This window comes from Thamnophis sirtalis, unplaced genomic scaffold (genome assembly GCF_051295495.1).
Source record: "Thamnophis sirtalis isolate CommonGarterSnake01/CBP01778 unplaced genomic scaffold, rThaSir2_p1.2 scaffold_14, whole genome shotgun sequence".
Lineage (NCBI taxonomy): Eukaryota > Metazoa > Chordata > Lepidosauria > Squamata > Natricidae > Thamnophis > Thamnophis sirtalis.
The window spans coordinates 23,671,441-23,688,935 of NW_028261394.1; the positions used below are offsets into that span (position 1 = coordinate 23,671,441).

The following is a 17,495-nucleotide window of genomic DNA, read 5'->3' on the forward strand; positions in this document are numbered from 1 at the left end:
GGGAATGTAGCAAGGTCTTTCCATTGTTAGGCTGCGTTGTGATGCTTGGAAGAACAGAGCCAATGGTATTGTAATGGAATCAAAATCTTGGCTTTCTTCACCTCATCTTGATTTTTAAAGCCGACTGCTTGGCCTTATTCTTGCATGCTCAACCTGAGCTGGACAAAATGAAGGAGTAGTCTCTGTAAAAGGTAGCTAAGAGCAGTGTTAAAACATCATATAACACCCGATTCTCTGCCTCTAATGACCAGCTGGGTAGGCGTGGCTGGGTGGTCATGTGACTGGGTGGGTGTGGCCAACTTGACATCACTCACGTCGAGGGACCCTTCGCCTTGCCTGGCCTCTCCTGACCTGCAACAGTCGTAAGGTGAAAAACAGTCGTGCCACTTTTTTCAGTGCCATTGAATGGTCACTAAATGGACTGTCAAGGATTAACTACAAAAATATAAAAAGCTGCTTTGTTTGCAAAAAGCTGCCCTAAAAAGCAATAATTAGAGATGGGGGAATATACACTGAAGATCAGGGATAATCACAGCAATCATGGAAACCTAAACCATTCTGTCAGAATACCTTCCTTTTCATCAGCTATGCCTTCAGCCCGGAGTTTCAAATCAGGCAGGGTGCCAGAGCATCTTGAGGAATTAAAATAGTTAAAATGCAACGATAATTATCAGCAGCCAACTCTTGCTCCTCAAGTGAAGCAGAGAGGTCCTGTAAGCTCTCCAGAAAGTGGCTGGGCACACTTGGGCTACAAAATGCCCAGCTGAAGAGAGAAATTGACAAAAGTACATAGGGGACCCAGGTTCAAGCCTCCCAAGCTAGTCAGGATTACAGTAAAATTAGTACATGCCACACATATCTAAATAAACTGGGACCCTGGTGCCATGTTACTAAGCCTTATTATCATGAGAGAAAACTCATATGAATTGGAGGAAGCATCCATAACCCTACCTCCTTTAAAAAAAATAATCATACTATCAGTGAGCAATCATGTGCTTTGGCCACTCCAAAGCAATGCAAGAGACTCCTGTCCCAAAGGTGCTTTTTCAAGAGGTAACTGAACTCTCTGGAAACCAAGAAAGTCCAGTTGCCTCTTGAAAAAAGCACCTGGATGACTGAAGAATCCCCATAGACAAGAGACTCCTGTGCTCAGTGAACTGACAAAAGCAGCCTTTCCCACCCAGGAGAAGCAGTCATTAGATCCATTTGCGCCACTTAAAGATAGCGGTCGGTCTCACTCACCTTGCAAGCTATCCTAAAGAAACCATCCAGATTTAAGGAAAGATCAGATGCCCCCAGAAAGGCAGTTTAAAAAATCAGCCAAGCTTGCATCCTGCCTTTTGGAAGTACACCTCAAAAGGACGCTGCCAGGAACCAGTAAAGCAGTGTAAAAAGCTTTTTAAAAAGTACCAGACAAGGAAGAGGAAATTGTGAAAGAACAAATGGTAAAATGGGCACAGAACTTTGGCTATAATATTGAATTAGACAAATGGGAAAAAATTTGGGGAACAAACTTTAAAATGACACTATCAGTTGCATACAAGGAAAACCAGTACAAAATGTTTTACAGATGGTACCTGGCACCAACAAGGTTAGCTAAAATCTTAACAAATACCTCCCCAAAATGTTGGAAATGCGAATCAATACACGGAACATATTACCATTTATGGTGGACCTGTGAGGTGGCTAAATTTTTTTGGAAAAGGATCAAATTGGCTGGAGGCAATAACAGGGAACCTGAAGTTTTTTTAATTAGGAATAATGTCTGCGAAATACAAAAAAGAAATCCAGTATTTAATATTACATATAATTACAACGGCAAGGATTGCCTTTGCCCAGAAATGGAAAAACAAATTAACTCCAAGCAAAGATGAAATAATAAGAAAGGTTATGGATTGTGCTGAAATGGATAAACTAACTAAAGAAATCCAGGGAAAAGAAGAGTCAGAATCCTACCAGATATGGGATCGATGGTATAGGTGGATGGAGGAAAGAAACAAGAATCAATGAAGGAATATAACAAAACTCAAAAAATAATAGTTATGAGTAAAATAAGAGGGTTAAGAATGGTGAAATCCAAATGAAATACAATAGAAGGGGAAATAATATAAGGTGAGCGGTATCGATTGATAATTGCTATTAGAAAGAACAGGAAGCTCCTGTTTGTATTGTATTGTGTAAATGTGGTGTACGTCTAAGTTTTGTGCGTGTGTATCTTACATGTTTGTTAATTAAAAAATAAAAGTACCAGACAATGAAAGAAAACCTCCAGAGAAGTGGCTCCAGCTATGCTGCCAAGATCCATTAACTGCTGTTACAGTGGAGCTGGGGGGGCTTGGAATCCGAGTGGGTGGGGAATGACCAGCCTAATGATCCAATATAACAGGTTTGGCTGTTAGGTTTTACAAAAGATGACCATTTCACCAGGAGCCCTTCCTCCCTGAGGATTTGAGCAGGCTTTTTCCTGTTTTGGAGCACAAGTCTGCAGAGATGATTCTCTGGCACCAGGCAGTTCTGCTCCATTGCACAACATAATCCATGCCTGGCTCTTGTGGGTGACTCTGCTGCTCTCAGTTCATTCTTGAGTTCACGGCCTTCCGTATTGAAAGGATATTTCTCCACGTTTGAGTGCACCTTCCAGGCCTTGTTCTTTGTCTTTTCCAGCCATTAATGCTTGCAAAGAATCATTAGATGAAATGAAGCAAGCCTTTCAATCTTCAGATAGGCAATTCAGCCTATATAAATCTTGGCAATAGGGAGGATTTCTTGGATGAAGTCTTCACCAAGTGAAGAACAACCTGGTTTGGAAGCCTGTGATGGAAAATTAGATCTAGAAAATGAGACACACCTCTGGGAAAACTTTTCAGATTCAGATCAAAGGCAGGTGGGCAAATGAAGCTGAAAAGGGCGATGAAGGTAAGGGGGCAGCCTTTTCTCCTAAGGTTGGTTGCATGCCTGCCTTTGGCACTGTGTTTGTCCCACTTATCCAGATTCATTGGGTGATGGATTTTTGGAGGTTAGTACTGAGCAACTAAACAAGATGTTTCATCTTCCCAGGAGAATTCCATTGTCAACTTATCATGGAACTGTTAGACATTCAGCTGAGCTTTTTTTTAAAAAAAACTATTGAAAATATGTTTATTGTGACAAGTGAATAATTGTCTCCTTTTCAGCCAGCTTCTCTAAGATACTGTGTTGTGCAGGGTTGTGTCTGCACCCTGAGGAGGATGCGCATGGCTCACTTGTTTCGGGTTCCAGAGACATTTGACCATTTTTTCTTTCTACTTGGGGCCTGCAGGAGGAGCAGACTCCTTTGGTTCAGGAAAGGGAATGAGGAGCCCTCGCTAACAATGCTCTGTACATTCCTTTGTTGTCTGCAGAACAGGTGGGGTCTCCATTCCTCTTCTTTAGCTAACCTCCTCTCTTTTCTTTCCAGGAGCCAAGAGCATGGGGTGCTCTCCCTCTACCCCCACCATGAATTCCTACTTCTACCAGTTCATGATCAACTTGCTCAAGAGGTTCAGCAGTGAGCGGAAGCTGCTGGAGACCCGTGGAGCTTTCATCATCAGGTGAGCCCAGGATATGTCTTCTCCTGCCTCTGAGTAGTTTGTCCTTCATGGGTAGCCATGATTGGAGCCTCCTGCCAACTCTATGATAGGCTCCCGGCTCTGGCTCTGGTCCTTTTCTGGAGATGGGGCCAGAAAGAACAACCTCCTGGCCATCAAGTTAGTAGCAGTACTGTTGGTCCTCACGGGAAAGAAAAATTTGCCAGCACTTACTGAAGGGTCTAAAATGGTATGCCTGTGTTTTAGAAATGCTCTTCAGCAGCTGACCATTCTGAAATCTGGAATGATCCTAAGATAAATTCCTATGGGCTTTTGCAAAATTAATTGCCTCCGGGCCCTGTTTTCAGTTCATCACAAACATTGGAGAGAGACGTCATTCTTTGTCAGTTATTGGACTAACCTCATCCGAGATTGGTTTGGGTCTGGGGTACCCGGTGGGCCCGAGCGAGGCGTCCAGCTATGGGGATTACCTGCTGAGGAAAGGGGAGGAGGAGAAACAGCTGCATTCCCAGCAAAGTCAATTTGGACCAGTGTGGCTACTGCTTGCCCGTGCTCTCCTGGAGGAGGCAGTTTGGAGGACTAGACCAGGGATGGTTAACCTTTTCTGGACCAAGTGTGCAAAGAGTGTGCACACCCGAACTCCCAAAATGCAACGTGTGCCCAGCCCCTGGCCGGCAGAAGGCGCACGCTCATGAGCACCGGAGCTAAACTAGGGCAATGGCTCGCGTGCCCAGAGAGCCTTGCATGTCACCTCTGGCACGCATGCTATAGGTTCGCCATCCCAGGAATAGACACACATCTGGCATCTTGAGAGCATGCAGTCACAAAAAGGTTGCCACAGGAGACTTGCCTCTTGATAAAATAGTAGCCCCACTCAGCAAGATCACTCATAAAAACCCCTTTGCCTGCTCCCATTGGTTTTTCACAAGCATTCTAGTGCAACTATCTTGATGACTTGCAACATGCCAGCATGTTATATTTTTTTAAAGTCAATCTCAGGTGGGCAGAGATCCCGAAGGGAGTTTTGGTTTCTCCTCCCCATGGCCAGACCAGGAGCTTTCAGCCAGAGAAAAGGGTGGGGGGCTGAGGCAGCTTGTTTCTGGTTCTGCAGATTGATGGTGGAGGTCGTCATTGGTCTTTATGTCTTTTTCAATTTTTTTCATTAATAAATAGAAGATAAAAAGACAATCATCATATTCTAATGACCCCATAATCCCTTGCGGCGTGGAGTCTGGCCAAGTGAATGGAGCTAGCAGAGTGTTTAATGGACAATGTGGAGTTTTGTTCAGCAAATATATTCTCTTTTTTATTTTAATTTTTATATAAACAGTCCATTTTCCATTAACAGGTGTGTCTTCTGGGTATACATATTTTGTGCCAACATTCAGATTTACAATCTTATTCATAATTTAATCTCATCTTAATTTCCAATACCTTAAATATCTAATATTATAACAATCCCATTGTAATTTATATAAATCTATTAGTTATATTGATTAATAATACATTTTCTAGAGTTTAGATAACTTCATTACTATTAATTCTTACGGCTATTCTCTAACCACCGGTAAAAAGATTCCCAAGTTGTATAACAATCGATTTGTTCTGTCTCCGAAGTGGGGCATGGGAGGAGTCACATCTGGGTATTAACTTTTGCCCAGAGACTGAGGTAAATCTTGACGCCACACCTCTGCTCCTCCTCCTGACTTCCCCAGATTAACCTCAGTCTTCGGCCTAGAAGGAGTACTTTCCTGACTCTCCCTTCACTTCGAAGACCTTATCTTTCAGCAACTCAGCTATTTCTATCGGATCACCTCTCCTCAGTCATGCTTCACCAGTTGCTAGCTTTTCAAGCGGTGCTTGCTGCACTAGCAGAAAGCCTCCGAGTGGCCGGACTGTTGCGGGGGGGACGGGGGGCTTTATCCTAGCCACAAGCTCCGAGGAGATTCAGTCGACGGTGGATCGCAAGAAGCCGAGAGCTGGCAGAAGACAGCCTTCCAGAGCTTCCCGAAGGATCGGAGCAGCAGATTCGGACCGCATGTTTGGTAGTCGCCATCTTGGACCACGGGCATCTTGAAGAAGCACATGAGTGGAGCGTGTGGTTGGCGTGCCTGGTTACGGACTCCACGGGTGCCCAGAAGCCACTGCTGGAACCAGGAGGAAGTTACTTGGGCCGGTACTCCGCCGGTAATCCAGTTGGTGGTGGGCCGGCGTTCGGGCCACGGATCGGCGGCATGCTCGGGAGGCGCGGGGAGGCTTAAAGCTGCAGGATGCACAGTCGAGCCGAGGCCGGCACAACAGGAGGAGGTGGTGAACGTGACCGTGAGTACTAGCATGGCTGAGACCACGAGGAGTTGGGGAGCGGCCGGCCCTAGATCCCCAGGGGACTCAGACCCAGGCGAGGGGACCTCCAGGAGGGTTCCCTCAATCACCAGAGGGAGGTCTTCTTCTAAGAAGAGCACCTCCAAGTCCACTAGGAAGAAGATCTCCAGCAAGGAGGTGCGGATCACCAGGGCCTCCAAGAGGAGGACTAGGGACACCATCAGCCCATCCCCCTCTAGATCTCGCTCCCCTCGTAGGCTTCCGACGCTAGAGGAGGCCCAGCTTGATTCCCCGGGATCCCCAGGGGGCTCTAGCAGAGGGCACAGCTCCCTATCACCCCCTCTATCACCTGCTTACCCCTCGGAGGCACGGGGAGACCCCTTCGGTCGCAGAGTCCCTAGCTCCACCAGACGCCGGCTGGCTCTGCAATCACCAGCCCCAGGGGCGCCATTGCAAACTCCTGACCTTCCCCCATCCCTCCCAGAGCTCCTTGAAAGCCTTCAGGAGGTTTTAGCCAGAGCCATCTCACAGGGGATCGCCACGGGGATGAAGCATCGGCTCCAGGAGAAGGCCTTCCCGGCGGAACCCTAGAGGACATCGAGACCAACCCGGGTCACCTGTTCCCAGAGAGCCCAGGTCATCGTCTCCTTCCACCGCCAGTGAGGGCTCAGATCTAGAAGAGGGAGAACTGAAGGACATTGGGTTCTCGGAAGATGAGGACTCCCAGGTCCCTGAGGCACCCAATATTATCAGTCTCTTCCCTCCCTTCTTGTTTAGCTCCTTGCTACATAAAGCAAAGGCCACGACAAACCTGGACAACCATCCAGAGGCCACCCAAGCTGCTGTCACCCCTGGCACGAGCAGGGGGAACAAGAAGGGACCGTTCCATAAAAGAACTTGTGTTTAAGTCAACTTAAATAAAATAAAAGCTAAGAGAAGCCTGGAAGACTAGACTGGCAGTCATTATTGGTTTTTTTTTCTTTTTTCTCTCTCTTCTGTTTTGGAAACATGGTTCAATACTTAGATGAGGAAACCTTAAAATTCCAAAATATCTTGGCTGGAATTCAAAATCTATTGGAAGGATATGGGAGAATTGAGAAGAAGCTGGAAAGACTAGTCTTCCTCACAGCAAAAGATGATAGGGTTGGAGCCCCCAAAATTAAAGGGGAGAATGAAGATATAGAAGATAAGAAAATAGATGAATTTAATAATGGAGCGAATGTGGAAAAGGGAATTCGACGAATTGGAGCTCTACCCCAGATTCCAGGACACAGAAGAGAAAAAAATACTAATAATGATAGACATAAGAAGAGAAATTATTTCAGAAGCAAGATTGACAAATAAAGACAAGTTAACTTTAGTAGCAACTGGTGGGCAAGGAGATTATCTGAGGGACCCTTCAAGCAACAAAGTGCGGAGAGAAGCCTATAAAAACCTTATAAGGGAGACAAAAAGAAGACTGACTCCACAATTGGCAAGAGAGATAAGACTGTTTTGTTACTGGAAAGATACAGGTTGACAATGAAAGTTGGTAATAAAAAAATAGTTTATTTATTATTGGTGATTAATAAGTAGGAACTTTGTAACTTCTAGATTGTTTTAGATTGTTATTAAATGTTTACTCACTAACAATTAATTAACCATAAATAATAATAATGAAATGATAATAGATACACGTAATGATATATACATGTATTGACAATTTAGTAAAAAAAAATTGGATATAAATTGTAAATTGTGACTTGGGAAAAAGACTTATAAATTTTATTAACAAATTTTCATTTAGATCTTGTTATAAAGGTGTAATGTTTATTTTTTTTGGTGGGGGCCCTGATGAGAGGAGATGGGGCATAAATAGTAAATGATTTTTAGCCAATTATAATAACAACAAGCTAATGTTAATGGTCATTGTTTAATAATATATACATGCTATGGTATTGGCTAAAGTAACTTAGATATAAATGTTAGTGAGTTGGGGGAAAAAGGGGGGGAGGCTTAAAAATGTTATCTATTGACTTTTACTTAAAAGATGCTATAAAGGTGTAATCTTATTGGAGGATTTTTTTGAAATAGCTAATGAATGCCATTATGTGGTTGTGTCTATAAGTATGAATGATTTGAGGTAAAAGCATGTTCAAATAATTGTAGTCAAATGAGAATTGTGGTACATTGATAGTAAGATATACAAAGATTTTTGACTTAGAGTGTATAATCTAATATGAACTATAAGTAAAGACTATGGAAGAAATGCACAAAAGGTATCTGTAACCAATTGACACGTTCTAAAAGATGTAATGAAGGATAATTCTTTTTTTGTGTTTTTGTTTAATCAATTTTTTAAAAAAAATATGTTTTTAAAGAAGGGGCCCTTCCACAGGCCCCAGGTGGAGAAGGAGGAGATCCCCATCCCAGACCTCTTCCTAGAGGTGCTTAAGTCCCAGTGGGTTAAACCAGGCACCTTCCCCAACCCAGAGAGGAATGACCGCAGGTTTTACAACCTTAATGCTACCTTCGCCCAGGCTTTACAGGTTCCTCCAGTGGACACTCCAGTGCTAACTTAGCTTCCTCTTCCGCGGTGTTGACTGGAGACATCTCTAACTGCCTCAAGGCGGAGGACAAGAGGGGAGAGATGGTAATGAGCAAGGCCTTTCAGACAGTGACATGGGCATTTAGGGAGGCGGTGGTGGCCGCCTTCTTTTTCAACAGGTCCACCCTGCTATGGCTGGAGCAGCTTCGGGACAGGACACCGGCGTCAGATGTGAGACTGTTGCACCAAGTTAATGGCAGGCACCCAATTCTCAGCTGATGCCACCCTAGATGTGATAAAGTATTCGTCTAGAGCTTTAACTTCCTCAGTAGCACCCAGGCAGTTGCTGAGGGTGCGCCATTGGCAGGCTGAGTCCCAGGCAAAATGGCACCTGGCAGCAGATTACACCAGAGACAAGCTCTTTGGCTCATTGCTGGACACCATCCTCGTGGAAGACAAGAACAAATGTAAGATCTTCCCGGCCACAAACAGACGCTCAGACCACCAACCAGCTCCTTACCCCAGGAGAACATCCTATTGTCCTCCTGAGTCGGAGTTCCAACAACAGAGGTACCCTGCACCCAGATTCCCCAGGTGGGGAGATAGGCAATATTCCAGGGACAGATTCAGGAGCCAACGGCAAGGCAAGTGGCCCTTTCATGGGGGTGGGGAGGGGGGCGGCCATCCCTTCCGCAGGTTCAAGTGATCTGGCCCTGGATCACCCCATTGGCAGCCGCCTCTCCCTGTTCGCGGATATCTGGGAACGCATCACCACGGATGAGTGGGTCCTCCAGATTGTTAGGCTCGGGATAAAACTGGAGCTCCGCTCGCAGCCCCTGAATAGGATGTATTCTAAGAATCCTACCAAGCATGCTCATGCGCAAGGCTATCCAACACCTGCTGGCTATCAGGGCAGTGGAGTTGGTTCCGGAGGGGGAGAAGGGATCAGGATTCTATTCAAACCTGTTTCTAGTTCCCAAGAGTTCAGTGGGGTGGAGTTCATTAATTCAAAAAGCCAAGTCACAATTTTAAACATCTCATCAATAGTCAATCTAAACAATTTAAATTCATCAGGAGGTTATCCACGCCTCTTCAAATTACTCTATATGTTCAATAATATTCAGTGATGTTCAAAGGCTCTTAACTGAGGTCCTTAGTTAATCATCAAATCTCTAGTGGTCTTAGAGTAGGTCTGTGCAGCTCGCTGGTCATCCTCCCCCCTGTGAGCCACCCGGTCAATCCCTCGATTCACAAGTTTTCCCTCTGGAGTGTCAGATACAAGATGGGGAAGATACCAGTCCCGCAAAAAAGATTAGACTGACTGTTTCTCTCTTCAGATCGCCTAGTAGTGATGGCGAACCTTTTTGGCACTGAGTGCCAAAATGGGAGCATGTGCTCATGTGTGCCAGAAACCAGAAGAACAGCTGCCCGGTGCACATGTGTGCATTAGGAAGATGATCTTCTGGTTTCCAGCGCGCGCATGCACACCGGCCACCTGTATCATGCCATCGGAGTCTGAATCTTCAACGGAAAACAAGCTGGAACAAGAACTGACAGCGAGTGAGAGGGCAGCTCCATTGGCTTTGGAGGAAACGGGGGAAAGGCAAAGTCAGCCCAGGCAAGGCTGTTCGGAATTATTTAGGTCTGCTGGTAGTGAAGAGAGACAGAGCTCAGACGAGGAGCAAAAACCACCCCCTCCTGTTCAAGAGCTCGGAGAGTGCAGAGAAGGCGTGATTAGTGCAGACGGAGTAGGCCACTTGTAAGGAGAGCTCCCCGCCCAGCTTCACCAGGTACACCTAGGGAATAAGACTTAAGGAGGCACCATGGGGAGGGGCATTTGTTGGGAACAAACGCTGAATTCCTGAAGTGAATTGGCCAAGAGTCCTTGCATTCCTTACTGGCCTTCTGGACTAATTATATGGATCTTTTGCTCCCTGAACTCCCTACTCTGCTCTTCTTTTGCCAAATATGTTTGGGATTTATTGCCGTGCAGCCTTGGTGCAGACAGCGCTGGGCTGGACTAATTGCAGCCGGGGGATGCTTGAGGTTTTTGTGGGGGTTGGTTCTCCCTCTGCTCTGGGATTTGCCAGAAACGGGGGAACATTTGGGAGATTTGGAGCACTAAAGGGGCCTGTTTGAACTGCCAGCTGTTTGTGTTATCTATGTGCTGTTCCTGGGGCATCACAACCTGGTCTTCTGGTTCCTGGCACACGCATGCACACTGGCCAGTTGGTCTTCATGTGCACATGTGTGCCAGAAAACAGAAGAGTGGGTGGTCGGTTTGCATGCACGCGCCAGGAACCAGAAGGTCATCTTCCCAGCATGCACATGTGCACCGGGTGGCTGCTCTTGTGGTTTCCGGTGCTCCTGCGTGTGTGAAGACCAGCTGGCCAGCGCGCCGGAACCCAAAGGATCAACAGGTGATGGCTGATGTGCCCTGAGAGATGGCTCTGCATGCCACTTCCAGCACGTGTGCCACAGGTTCACCATCACGGGCATAGTATCATTCATGCGAGATAATTTTTAAAAGGTTTTACATTTGTCCATTCCTATCTTATTTCTACTTAGGTTGGTTTGCCTTTTGTGTATTCTCCTGTCTTTGTGGCAGTCCTGATTATATGAGGGCGGCTTGTGTGCCTTTCCTCGCTTTGTTTGTGGCCCTTGGTCAGTCTTGCTCTGGGCCACTGCCTGGGCCAGCCTGGCCCTTCTCCTCCCCCCCCCCGCCGGAGACCAGAGGTGATTGTTGCCTCCTTCATCCTAAGGCGAAGGGGGAGCCCAGCAACCCCCAACCAGCTTTGAACCTAAGGATGGACTCGAACTCTCCACCTCCTGGTTTCTAGCCTAGTCTTTGAAGCATCGCAGCAGGTGGGCTCCCACTTGGCATCACAGGATCCCATTGTTTATTCTGTACTGCTCTTTGGTCATAATGAAATTTGACTTGGTTCCAAAATAAAAGTTGGTCCCCTCAGAGGCACCTTTGGTCACCAGAGATGAACTCTGAGAAGTTAGAGGTTTCTTTATGGAAATGAACGGTAGCAAATTTAAAACACACTCAGGAATTAGAATCAAATATTAAACCGAGTTTGGCCTCCGATTCCTCCCATCTCTTAAAAAGATATTAAAGAAGAAATGGCAGTAATTCCAGCAGGCCTAGCAGAAACAAAGTTTGCATTCCTGCCTACCAGTTTTTGACTGTAGCCGAGAGAAAACTTTGTGGTGGTTCCAGAGACAACCTGAGGAGGTTTGGTTGGGTGGTTCAAACAGCCACAGGTGAGGTCCAAGAGATTGGGTACCATTGGCTCCTCTGCCAGGTCCACCCCATGCCCTGGATTGGCACTGGGAGGAGGCATCTGAGGCGGCTTGTGTGCCAGTCCCAGTGCTTCTCCAGGCTGGTGCTGTAGGTGCTTTGCTTTTCCCACTTCGGCATAGAGTGTTCCACCCAACCGCACGAGGGAAGGAGGAGGCCAGAAAGGAAGCCAGGGGGGAGTGGGATGAATTCATGATTGGCCAGGTTTCCAATTTCTTTTTGGGAATTTCAAGCATTTGGTGAATTGAAGGGAGAAAGGACGGTGGGAAGGAGAGTTCAGGCTACCAGCAAGACATCTGAATGATTTTGCCCCATTCCGCTCAGTGTGTGTTGGATTATGGATATATAGTTCTTCCTCTGGAGTTCCTTGCTCTCATGTTTTGGTTTTCAAGCTGAGTCTGACATCGGCCATTAACAAAAAGAGTTGGAAAGGACAACCTCTAGACTTCTAGGCTCAAGCAGGAGACCTTATACTATTTTAGACAAATGACTGTCCAATCTCTTTTTATGCTGCTGAAGGAGGGACAGGGGGCTTCTCTGTCATTAGGGCCTGGGCAGAAGGCAGGAGGGGCCTCTGGGGAGGGTCTGGGCCAAGGGCGGGAGATCCGACAGGGGAGATGCCTTTCATCGCTACCCTCGAGATTGGGGAGTGCAGAGCCTCCATTCAGCCTTTGGAGAACAGCCAGCTGGGCAGGATATGGGACCAGCCCAGGAATTCCCCCCTCCCCAAAAGAAGGCTCTGGCTGTTCAGAGGGAGGCGCAGCGTAAGAGCATGGCAAAAAGCCTTGGAGGGGGCAGGGGAGGTGTGTTGCTTCTGCTGGTTTGGCCTTGGAGTGAGCCATCCAGGAACCCCACCCCTCATTTCCCTCCCTTGACATCTTTTTCTGAGAGGCGGCTGCGCACCCCCTGCAAGGCCAAGAGGAGCTGGGGAGGCGGTTAATGACACAAAAAGGGGGGGTCTGGAGGTCCTGTCCTTTTCCCCCGAAGGCGAAACGTCAGTTGCCTTTGCTCCCTTTTGTACACATCCAGGGTGGGGCGGGCGGGTGGGAGAACTGCAAGGCAGGCTGAGGAAGGGAGACCCTCGGTGGAATTCTTGGGGTCTCAGGGTTGGAAATTGCCCAGCAAAAGAAGCAAAAGCCTTTGCCAGGTGCACAGGAGCCCTTCCGCCTTGTGCTTCTCTTGGGCGTCCCGGGGGCTGCAGGGCCTTCTCCCTCTGTGCTGCAGCCTTTCAAACTGGGCCCCATGTTTCTTGGTCTGGCACAGGCAGCTCTGCTTGCTCTTGAACGCAGAGAACATCTTCCACTCCATGGCAGACATCCTCCTGCGGGAAGAGGACCTCCGCTTTGCTTCCACCATGGTCCACACCCTCAACACCATCCTCTTGACGTCTTCCGAGCTCTTCCAGCTGAGGAACCAACTTAAGGATCTGAAGACCCCGGTAGGTCTAAGCCTCTTAATCCTACCAGTTTCCCAGCCTTTCAGCCCCAGGAACCTCCTGGAGAAGGTTGCTGAGTCCTTCTCTCCAATAGGGCAGGAGAAGACCCTGCAGGGGGCACCTAGGGGGGTGCTGAGCCTCTGCCACGGACCAGGGCTCGGAGGGGAGACGCAAATTCTCTGTTGCCCTCAACTGCTTCTCCTTCCGTGCTGCTGTCCTTCGGCCAGGCCAGGCGCCCAACCGGGTGGCTAAGCCCTTGGCAGAGACGGCTGCCTTCTTTTTCCTTCCTAGAGATTCCACAGTTTTGAAGGTAAACATTAGCTCAACTGGGTTTCAGAATCAGTTTACTGAAGTGTTGAAGTGTGAATCAACCTCTGCCTTTTTGTACTTGGTTTCGCAAGCTGTTTCTTCCAGGTGGAGCCATTTGGGAGCGGAGCACTCAGAAAATGCAAAATTAAGTAGAATTGAGCTGCAAGTGATTTTTTTGCCTCCCTGCTGTTTCCCCAGGAAAGCCGCAACCTCTTCTGCTGTCTCTACCGCTCCTGGTGTCACAATCCAGTCACCACCGTCTCCCTGTGCTTCCTCACTCAGAATTACAAGCACGCCTACGACCTCATCCAGAAGTTGTATCCTTCCAGGGCTCTCTCCCTCAGGATGCCTCTCGGAGGGGAGGGGAGCTCGGCGTTTGGATGGGGGCTGGAAAGGGCTTTCAGGCAAAGAAGCACCCGGAAGGAAGGGATCCTTGGGACCAAGGGAGGCTTGCTTTTCTTACCCCACAAGGCCCTGCTTGCCAGGGCCTCATTCCCCCAGGGGAGGAACCACCGAGGCCATTCAGGGAAGCGAGACACCCAACCTGGAGGTCTGGGTGGCACCAGGATTCAGGGATTTGGCAGAAGACCAACTGATTCCAAAAGGTTTCAGAAACGTAGCAATGCAGGTTGGGGGAATAAACCTCTGTCACGGCCTCTTTAACCCTCGTGGTCTTCAGATGAGGGCAGCTACAGAATCTGAAAGCTGCTTCCTGGTGGTTTGCTGCCATTTTCAGCTGGTCTTTCAGGAGCACTCCTCCCTTCTGAAGGTCACGCATGAAGAGCCATGCTGGGTGTGGGGTGTGGGGGGGCTTTCCTGCTGTGGGATCCGCTCTGTGTGAACCTCAAAACTCCCCGGGAGCCTGTTGGTCTTTAAATGCCTTGACTGTTGATCCAGTGGAGACCTGGAGGTTACGGTTGATTTCCTGATTGAGGTTGACAAGCTGGTCCAGTTGATCGAGTGCCCGATCTTTACCTGTGAGTTTCCTTGCTCTCTGACCCTTCTTTGAAGTACATTCTGTGTTGTGGCAGCCTGTGTGTCTTCATTTATTTATATAAGCACCCATCTTGAACCAACACCGGGCGATCCAAAAGCAACAGATTAAAAATCTCTGTGTACAACAGAAAATGTTAAAACCACAAGTATTAAAACAAAATCAAAGCCAGGCGCCATCCGTAAACTTTCACTTGCAGCTCACAGCAAGTTCACCTCCTCAATCTCACCCTGAACAGGCACTGGGGGCGGGGTGGGTGGGTGGAAGCAAGGCCTGGAGTGCTTTGGGGACAGCAGAAAGGCTTGCCAGACCTCACGGGGGAAAGTCTTCCAGGGGAACATGGCAGCTTTTAAGAGAGGGAACTAGGAACCTCTTTGATCTGGTGGGGCAGGCGGTTGTCTGTAGAGGGGGGCAGCCCCACGGGTAACCTAATCTGATCCAGTGTCGTGCAAGGCTTTGAAGAGAATAAGCGGCTTCTCAGAGAACCAGTGCAATGGGTACAATGGAGCTAAAACTGGGGCACCATAAATTCTGCACACTGCAAAATCCTGGACCAGTTCTAGTTTCTGCGTGGTCTTCAAGGGCAGCCCCATGGGGAGTGCATTGCAGTAACTCACTCTGGAAGGGACTCCTGGTCAGGAAAAGGGTTTGATCTGCACCCTCAGGCTCAGTCCGGGGAAAGGGATTTAAGTGCCAAGCATGCAGATCATGTCATGTGTGATGGCTAAAAATGCTTTATAAACACCTATTCTGTGGCTGTCTTAACTCCAGCTTGTCATTAAATGAGTGGTCCTAAAGTGAGGACTACCACATTCCTGCACCTAGGAGGAGGGAGTTCCCTAGGAGGGCTCTGTCCTGGGTCTCCCCCCCCCCCCCCGGTCTTCTCCTCTTGCTTGCTGTCTTCCCCAAATGCGCTTCTTCCCTAGCCGCCTGTTCTGCTTCCTGGGCTTTGGCCATGGTGGGCTGCTGCCCTTTATATGCTCTGGAGCCCACCGGGCCCTGGGCTGTTTTGTTTCCCCCAAGAAGCTTCTTAGTAGCCCCCCCCCCCAGATCCCTCCTTGTCCCTGGATCCCAGGTTTCAGGGACCCACTCCTGTTTCTGCCAGCCTCACCGCATGGGCCACGCCCACCTTTCTTCCAGATCTCCGCCTGCAGCTGCTGGACGTGAAGAGCAACCCATTCCTCCTCAAGGCTCTCTACGGGCTGCTGATGCTCCTGCCCCAGAGCAACGCCTTCCAGCTCCTCTCCCACCGGCTGCAGTGCGTCCCCAACCCAGAACTCATGCAAACCACGTAAGTTGCGCCTGGAGGAAAAGCCCTGGCTTCGCAATACTCCCCTCCCCCCTTCCCAAAGGACAGAAGCGGCCTGTTGACGTGGGAGATCTGGCTGGGCAACGTTGCCCACCTTTGGCCGCTTGCTCTTTCCAAGGCTGCACTGCCTTCACCCTTTGGGGTGCCTTTTGCACAAGGAGAACCCTGTTCAAACTAGCCCAGCTTTTATTCAGCAGAGGCGGCAAAGCACTGCAAGCCTCGGCCCCTCTGAGGGGACCGCATGACCTGTAAGCCTTTGCAGAGGGCATTCACGGCTGCGCTTGGCCCATCGGGGACCCTTGAAATTGGCACCTGCTGCCTCGAAGGGTCCCGGCTGCAGGGGTGTTTCAAGCAAATGCCTGGCTGCTTTTTGGACTCCTGGTTTGGGGCTGGCAGGCAGCTGGGACTTTTTCCCCTGGGTGCAGAAGTGAGAGTGAGGGTCCCAGCTTTGTCTATGTTTGGTAACCCCCGAGAGCCCCTCCTCAGGCCTTTGGCGAATCTGCCTTGCAGGTTTACCGTGGGAACTACCCCCAGGGCAGCAGCTGCAGCCATTTGCCACCACCATCCCCCCAGGTGGCAGAGGGGGCCCTGGGAATCCCTCTCTCCCCTCCCCAGGGAAGCTAGGAAGAAGCCAGGCTGGCCATGGATCCTCCACCGAAGGCAGAACTGGGAACTAGTCCTTTTCCTGCTGAGCCGGATGGATGGGGCTCCTCTTGTGCAGTCCTCCCCCCCCTTGACAATCCAGTGCCGTGACTGGGTTGAGCGCTGAAAAGATTGGAGGGGAGTCTCCCCACCCCCAGCAGCATCGCAACCCCCTGAGGGCTTCTCTTCTTTGGGGCTGGACGTCCTTCTCTACTGCCTGGGCCTTGGGGTGCCTGGAAACCTGGGGTTCCCACTCGCTACCAGCTGTTCCTTTCCTTTCGGGGCAGGGTCCCAACCCCTGGTTTTCCCAGTGAGAGGGTAGGACAGCATGTGGGAGTAGGCATATGAGCCCTGGAGAATTGGAAGAGGATTTTTGAGCCTTCCAGAATGTCCATTTGTCCTAAAAGAACCAATTCTATTGGTTGGGGCAGAGGGTCATCTAGTCCAGCCCTCATAGGGCACATTGCAGCCATCCTGTCCCTAATGGGCCAGAAGCAGAGGAGCCACTGTGTGTGTGTGTGCGTGTCCTGCTCTCAGAAGGGGGGAAAGGCGTCTCAGTTGGGATAGGGGGGCAGCAAAGAGATCTCCCACTTTTTCTTTGTGGAGCAGATGGTCAGCCCAGACCAGCCTCTTCTTAAACCACATTATGGGGGTTCCTGTCACCCCCATTTCCTTAGGGCTGACAGGCAGGTCCAGCGTGTTGAAGGCCAGCAGAGAATTTGCTTGAGCCTTGTGGAAAACCAAAGGAAAGAATCCCAAACCCCCATACTGGGATAGGAAGGGATCCTCTCGTCCTGGATAATCCTCTTCACTCGCACCCTGAATGTGGGTCCCTAAGGGCTGGGGAAGGGCAGGAAAGACCTGGGCTAGCAGTGGGGCTGTGCTGCCCTCCTATGCAAGTCCCAGCCTGTAATGAGGAAGGGGGCCACGGAGACCCCACCAGCTCTGCCCTTTCCAGCCACCCTCAGAGGTGGGCACTGGCTGCATCTGGCCAGGCGGGAGCCTCAGGGCCCGGTCTGTGCTGCACTTGGGAGGCGGCCCCCGCTTGGCTTCAGTCACCTCGGGCGATTCGTGGGACCTTTCA

The 17,495-nt window shown here is 49.2% G+C and overlaps 1 protein-coding gene across 1 annotated transcript in view; it reads left to right on the forward strand.

Annotated features, from left to right (window-relative positions):
* The window catches only part of VAC14 (VAC14 component of PIKFYVE complex), a 42,572-nt gene that overhangs the window by 24,510 nt on the left and 567 nt on the right, over positions 1 to 17,495 (forward strand). Inside the window, exons 14-18 of the mRNA XM_014059614.2 lie at positions 3,437 to 3,569; positions 12,986 to 13,160; positions 13,665 to 13,783; positions 14,364 to 14,443; positions 15,601 to 15,751. Coding sequence (XP_013915089.2) covers positions 3,437 to 3,569; positions 12,986 to 13,160; positions 13,665 to 13,783; positions 14,364 to 14,443; positions 15,601 to 15,751 — 658 coding nt within the window. The remainder of the gene's footprint in view (positions 1 to 3,436; positions 3,570 to 12,985; positions 13,161 to 13,664; positions 13,784 to 14,363; positions 14,444 to 15,600; positions 15,752 to 17,495) is intronic.